At 60.3% G+C, this 6,551-nt stretch overlaps 2 protein-coding genes across 2 annotated transcripts, besides 6 other annotated features; both read left to right on the forward strand.

The window, feature by feature from the left end:
* Positions 1-2,545, forward strand: Tco025E_08614 (uncharacterized protein; the record flags this gene model as incomplete). Its single annotated transcript, XM_029375459.1, has 1 exon — positions 1-2,545. A coding segment is annotated over one exon (2,545 nt), but the record flags the coding sequence as incomplete, so codon positions are not given.
* A 12-nt stretch (positions 2,546-2,557) lies between these two features.
* Positions 2,558-2,578: a microsatellite.
* A 194-nt stretch (positions 2,579-2,772) lies between these two features.
* Positions 2,773-2,801: a microsatellite.
* Positions 2,802-3,243: 442 nt separating this feature from the next.
* Positions 3,244-3,267: a microsatellite.
* A 227-nt stretch (positions 3,268-3,494) lies between these two features.
* Positions 3,495-3,513: a microsatellite.
* Positions 3,514-3,715: 202 nt separating this feature from the next.
* Positions 3,716-3,752: a microsatellite.
* Positions 3,753-3,781: 29 nt separating this feature from the next.
* Positions 3,782-3,830: a sequence feature (A-rich).
* A 298-nt stretch (positions 3,831-4,128) lies between these two features.
* Tco025E_08615 (microtubule-associated protein Gb4) lies at positions 4,129-6,549 on the forward strand (the record flags this gene model as incomplete). Its single annotated transcript, XM_029375460.1, has 1 exon — positions 4,129-6,549. A coding segment is annotated over one exon (2,421 nt), but the record flags the coding sequence as incomplete, so codon positions are not given.
* Positions 6,550-6,551: the final 2 nt, after the last annotated feature.

A 6,551-nucleotide genomic window follows, 5' to 3' on the forward strand; every position in this document is an offset into this window, starting at 1 on the left:
GCCGCTGCCGCTGCCGCTGCCGCTGCCAGAGACGCCGCCGCTGCCAGAGACGCCGCCGCTGCAGCGCGGCGGCTCCCAAAGCGAGGCAGGGGGCCTGGAGGCGTACCTCGCGGAGGAGATGCCGCGGGGGCGTTTCATCGTCGTCGACCTCCTCTCCACCTGGGGCGCCGTCCACGAGGTGGGGATAAACGGCCTGGAAGTCTTCACCGAAGCTGGCGAGCGCGTCATCCCGCCGCCGGAGTGCCTGCGACCGTCGTCGAGTCCGCCCCTCCGGGCAGCAGGGGCGGGTGACGGCAACGCGGCGCAGGAGCGAAGGCGGGCGGTGAACGGGTACTACACAGCGTCGTACACCACGCCGCAGCGTGGCCTCACCGTGATGGTGGAGTACCCGTTCACCGCAGACGCCAATAGCCCGGCGACGGTGGATGCCGTTAGCAACGAGGGCCCCCGAAGCCGTGTGGCAAACCTCGTGAACGGGATTCACAACACCCACGACGACACAAAGCTCTTTGCGATGCCGTTTACCCCCAACAGCCATCACCGCATCTGCTTCGTCCTTCCCACGAGCGTCGTCATCGCGATGGTGCGGGTGCACAACTACGGCGGTCGTGGGCGGGCACACACGGCCAAAGGGGTGCGTTTGCTTGAGATGACTGTCGACGACAAACTCGTCTTCCGCGGCGAGATCGCCCCCAACAGCGGCGCGGTGCTGCCCCTGCACCGCGTTGGCCGGGAAAACTGCGAGAACATCCTCTTCACGGAGGAGCCGCAGGTGCTGCGCCGACTGCTGGCGGTGCCTCCAACGGAAGTGGTTGTTCAAGGCAAACCGTGGGGAAGGGAGGAACGAGCGAGGGCGGCCGAAATGCCTCCACACGCTTCCGCCCACCAGCGAGCGACGATGGCGACCGTGCTGTTTGGCACCTCCAGCGAAGATAAGTCGCAACGCATCGGAGGCGAGAGAAGCGTGGTGGTCCCTGCCTCCCTTTCGGTCAATGTAAGCGAGCAGCCTCTCCCCTCCAGCAACGCGGCGGGACCTCTTGCAATAAGTACGGCGCCAGTGAGTGGAACTGGGCGCCGCCGGCTCTCAAGCTCTGAGAGCATGTATTCTAGCTGCCCCACAGATGTGACATCGATTTGTTTTCTCCTGCTTTGTACCTGGGGAGACACGGAGAAGATTGGGTTGAGTGGACTGCGCTTTCGTGACGCACAGGGCGACCTCGTGAGTCAGCATATTTCCCACTGGTACGTGCGCTTTCCATCGCAGGCACAGGCGAACGACGAGGTGGGCGCCTGGGAGGACAGCCTCGTGTACCTCTTTGACGAGAATGCCGAGACCGCCCTAACGCTTCCGTATGAGCCATGCATTGAAGTCATCTTTGTTTTTGACGCCCCGCTGCCGACGCTAGGGTTTGTGGAGGTGGCAAACTACTCCCTTGGCGAGCACACCTTCAGCGGGGTGAAGGAGGCACGCTTGTTTGTCTCCTCTGCGACGCCAGGGTGGTCCGCAGGTTCCCTTGTCGCGGCGTACGCGACACTGTGGTCTGCAAACGGCACGTACATGCAGACCACCCTGGAGTCGCACGGCGTCGTGGAGGTGACACCGGAGGCGGGCGTAAGTCTACGCAAGGCACCGGCCTTCCTCTCTATTCCACGATTTCAGGTGTATGACTTGTCGTTGGCAGCGGGGCTGCACGCGCTGGCTGCGGGGGGCGTGACGATGCATAGCGCACTCACGCATAGTTTAAGCGCATCCATGACCATACGGGCAGAGATGGCGCTGCGGCGGGCTCGCATGTCGTTGAAGCCGCGGCCGGAGTGGCTGCTGGATTACCAGACCTACCTCACCCCACTTCTCCCGGTTGCCTATGTATTGAAGGTGTCTCTCCTGCTCTGCGCGCGGAGTGCGGTGGAGCTGCACAAGTACGCGAAGGTGTGGATGCTTCATCCACTGCGCGCCTGTACGTTTGCGGACGAGAACGGGGAGACAATCCGCGTGAATAGCCGTGCGGGGGCGAAGCCTGCAGAGGGCACTTTCGGGAATGCCTGGGACGGCCCGGGCGAGACGGCAGCCCACAGCTTTGTCACGGAGTGCCTCTTTACAGCACACCCTGCTGCCGTGCAGCAAGACGCGGAGGCCGCCGCGGTCGCCGCGCAGGTGGGCATTCACGCCTCTCTGCTGCAGGCTTCTGTCTCGTTGGTGTACGTGTCAGACTCCCCGTTCTGCCTCTCCATGCTGACGCTCAACCGCCCGCTGCTGCAGGAGGACGGGTGTGCGGCGTGGGTCCGACAGTTTCGCGTGTTTATGGACGACGCGTTGGTCTTCGACAGCGGCGACGTTGGCGGCCCCCGCCGCGCCCCACTTGCCGCGGTGCAGCAGTCGCCGCTTCGGCCGGGGAGCGAGGACGCCCTCTCGCCGGTGACGGAGGGCGGCGGCGGCGGCGGCGCCGCGGCGTACAGCACGCGTCTGAAGCCGTTCGTCTTCTTCACGCTTGACGCCGCCAGGCTGGACGAGGCCCGTCGTGAGGTGATGCGGATGGCGGGGTAAAAAAAAACACACGCGTGCGTGCGTGCGTGCGTGGAAGGGGGCATACAAAAAAAAAGGGCAAGCGCGAGAAAAAGGAGGGGAAGCGCGAGCGCGAAATACGACGAAAATGCGCTGAATGCGGCGGCAGTGACACGGTCGAGGAGAAGCGACGGCGCGGCGGGCGACTGCAGACGTGGAGGAATCGGGCAACCCGGTGGGAGAAGGCCGGAGGTGGGGCGTGGTGTCGCTTTTTTTGTTTGTTTTTTTCCTTCTTTGTCGGATTGCCTGGCTTTTGCTGGCCGCACATTTTCTCCCCTGCCGCCGCCTTCTGCTTTTCGCGCACAGACGCCGTGTTTTTTTTTTTCTGTGTGCTGCCGTGCGGGGCGAAAAGGCGGGGCGCCGTCTTATTCTCCTTCCGCGTCTGCTGCCTTCTCCCGTGAGTCTCTTCTTCGACGGCTAGTATTTTGAATTTTAGGCTTTCAAAGGCTTTTACCGTTTTACCCCCCTTTTTTTTGTTTTTGCCTTTTATAGTTTTACTTCCACTCTCTCTCTTTGTGCCAATTACCCCCTCTTGGTCTCTGCAGCAGTCTCTGCACCGCGCCTCCCTCCCCCCGCCGCCCCGCCCACCCCGCAGTCTTGCGTCAGTTGGCTGGCTTTGGTAGGCGCCGTGGCCGTTGCTCGTTTCTCTCGCCCGCCCGCTCGCTCCTTCTCCCGGCCCGCACACACACACACACACACACACAGGCCGAGAGCGAAAGAGAAGCGGTAGCGTCCGCTCCCACCCGCAAGTGTACACCCGGACCGTGCGTCACCGTCGTGCGACACTCCGGGAGGGAGACTGCCGTCGTACACGTGCGACCCGCCTATCCGTCCCTCTGCGTACAGCCATTTACTGACGCAGTTTGCGTATACACTGCCAGAGTGCACCCGGCCGCCTGTACCTGCCTGTATATACGTAAACACACACACCTATATATATATATATATATTCCATCCACATCCAGCTACCTTTCTGCATATACGCGCGTGTGTCAGCCCCGTGGCGTGGGCCTATTGTTGTGTTTATTTGCGTCACCACCGTCGGCGGGCTGCGGGCAGGAAGCAACCGGCGAAGCGGCGTGAAAGGGAGCGGTGGCGAAAGGAACGCAAAGCGGGGATACTCTTCTGCTCGCTGACGGGGGAGGTGCGGCAAACTGCAACGGCAAAGCAGCCACAACAGCGGCAGCAAAGAAGCTAAAAGAAATCACACACACGCATAAAGACAAAAGAAAACCGAAACTACACAAGGAAAGAAAAAGAAAAAAAACTTGTTCAGCGAGACGAAGAATACATAGGAAGCAAAGGAGTATACAACAGCAAGAGAAATATCCTTTGCCTCCGTATTTTTTTTGACGGAAAGGCAGGAAAAAAAAGAGAAGCAGCAGTGGGAGGCACATACACTGGCAGGAGGAGTACGGCTTTGTGTGCGCTCGGCCGGTGCTTTGATTCCCTCCGTGGTGGAAGCAAAGCACAACTTCAGTGCATCCTTCAGGAGGAGGAAGCCGGGTTAAAGGAAGCGAAAGTAAAGGGGAGACCACCGCCCACGCTCTGCCACAGAACAAACAATGTCTGTGAGGCACGGCGTGGCGGCGGGGATGGTGCCCGGGGCCCTGCGTGTTGGGGACATGGTGACCATCCTGACGCAGCGCCCGGGCGAGAGCGACGCTCACTGGACCCTGGGCAGCTTGGAGTCCGCCCCGTACCTGCACGACGTCGAGGTTAGGCTCTGGGAGAAGCAGCAGGAGGGGGAGGAGGGGCACGAGCACCTTGACGAAATGGAATCGGCGGAGGAGCGTGAGCTGGTGGCGCGCAACCAAAAGGTGAGAGACGAGATGAAGCGCAGCATGCGGCAGGCGGCGGAACTTACAGACAAGCTACGGGAACGGCGAAAAAGTATCATGGAGGCCATAGGCGAGGCCGACACCCACGTCTTTCAATCGCGTGCCGCTATCCACGCTGCCCGCACCGACGTCAGGGACATCTCGCACTGTCACTGGCATGAGCTGAAGTCGTACCGGAGTCCTGCAAAGATGGTGTTGACTATTCTCCGCGCCGTCATGCTGCTTCTGTCGGAGGACAGTGCCAAAGACTGGCCGCAGATGCAGCGTGTCCTGCGGGACCCACACTTCAAGACGCGGATTCTTGAATACGATCCCGATATAGAACTTTCGAGGGAACGCAGCGATTACATCCTACGCGAGTGTGTACGAAGGAAAAGTTTTCGCTACGACCGTGCGGTCAAAGGTAGCCAGGCAATGGGTCCCATCTACTACTGGGTGTTGGCACAACTGGACAGCAGTGAAGCCACTGTGAAGCAACACCAACTAGAAAAAAGAAAAAAGGCCTCGCAGCAGGAGCTTCGAGAGGTACTACGAGAAATTAACGAGCAGCAGCTCCGCATGGCTGAATATCAGGCCCTCATGGACAAGGCGGAGGAGCAGTTGCAAGCCTACAGAGCGGAGCGGCAACGGCGCTCCTCACTCCTCCAAAGTTCTGGGAGTAAGCTTTGCCCGCGGGAAACGGCGGACCGACGCTACCAAGACAGTTTCGCTGGCGCTGAAAAGAAGGAATACCTGCGTGCCGCCTTCTACAACTGGAAACCCACGACCTACTGTGTGATGATACTGCGCAAGAGGATCCTCGTAGATTTTGGCACCGTGACGCAGGAACAGTGGGCGCAGCACAGCTACTCCCTGGAGGAGCCGCAGATACGACTCCTAGACGACGCCCTGCAACGTCACCAGCGGGAGGTGAAATCGCTCTCAGAGGACGAGGCTGAGAGGCAGCGACGTGAGCAGCAGGAGAACGAGGAAATTGAAGCGGGCTTGTTCCACGCAATGACAGAAACCAATGCTGAAGCGGCCGCGGTGTCAGTAGCGCTGCTTGAACGAACGTTCGACGGCGAAGCATGGAAGAGCATCCTGCACAACAAGCGACTTGCCATCGTTGAGGCCTTCTGCACCGATACAGCAGAGGCGCTGCAAATATCGAAGTGCGACGTGTCCGTCACCCAGTTGGCGTGTCCACCGTCAACCAGCCAAATGGTGGTGGACGCCGAAGTCCGCCACGACGGCTCACAGTCGCGGAAGGCCCTTTTGGCGATAATCAATGCGTTTTCATACCCGAAACTCCAAGCGCTATACAGCGACGCCACTGTCAGCTTTGCAAAGCTACACATGCGGTTCGACGGTAAGAAATGGAAGACGATCCTCGCCGAGAACAAGGAGGAGGTAGAGCAGGCATTTCAAAGCGACACAGCAGTGGCACTAGCAATACCTCAGACAAGCGTTGAGGTACAGAATACAACGGCAACTGAGGATGCACTACTATTCGACTACACCGTGTATATCAACAAACAACATACCAAAGAAGCCCAAAGAACAGTAGAGAACTACAACTACCCGGCAACATGGGATGTATATAGACAATTACAAAGTTCTGCAATAAGCGACAACAACATATGGACAAAAAGACACATCGAAATCGAGGGCGAGGACTGGGGCCACGTGGTGGAAACGAGGGGGGAGGATGTGCGGCGTGCGTTTGTGAGGGAGACGGCCGCGGCGGTTGGGGTGGAGGAGGGCCGGGTGCGGAGTGTGGTGCTGAGGCCCGGGGATGATGGCCTGCTTGTCGACTTTGAGCTGAACCACCCGGCATCGCTGGCGGAGGCCGCTGTGGATGCGCGGCTGCGGGGGTGCGCGTACGCGGCGCTGTGGGCGCTGTACGAGCCGCGGCCCCGCCTCGAGGAGGAGAAGGTAGTGACCACGCACGAGCTGGGCTTTGAGGGCGAGGACTGGGACTACGTGCTGGAGCAGCGGGGCGTGGAGGTGAGGGAGGCGGCGGCGATCGAGACGGCGCGGGCGCTTGGAGTGGAGCGCGAGGACGTGGTGGAGGTGGAGCTGGACGTTGTGCCGCAGAACCTCGTTGTGTTTGTCACGGTGCGCCACTCGTCACGGCTGAGCGAGGGCGAGGTGGACGGGCTGCTGGC

The sequence above is a fragment of the Trypanosoma conorhini genome (assembly GCF_003719485.1).
Source record: "Trypanosoma conorhini strain 025E chromosome Unknown Tco_14.4_contig_00826, whole genome shotgun sequence".
NCBI classification, from domain to species: domain Eukaryota; phylum Euglenozoa; class Kinetoplastea; order Trypanosomatida; family Trypanosomatidae; genus Trypanosoma; species Trypanosoma conorhini.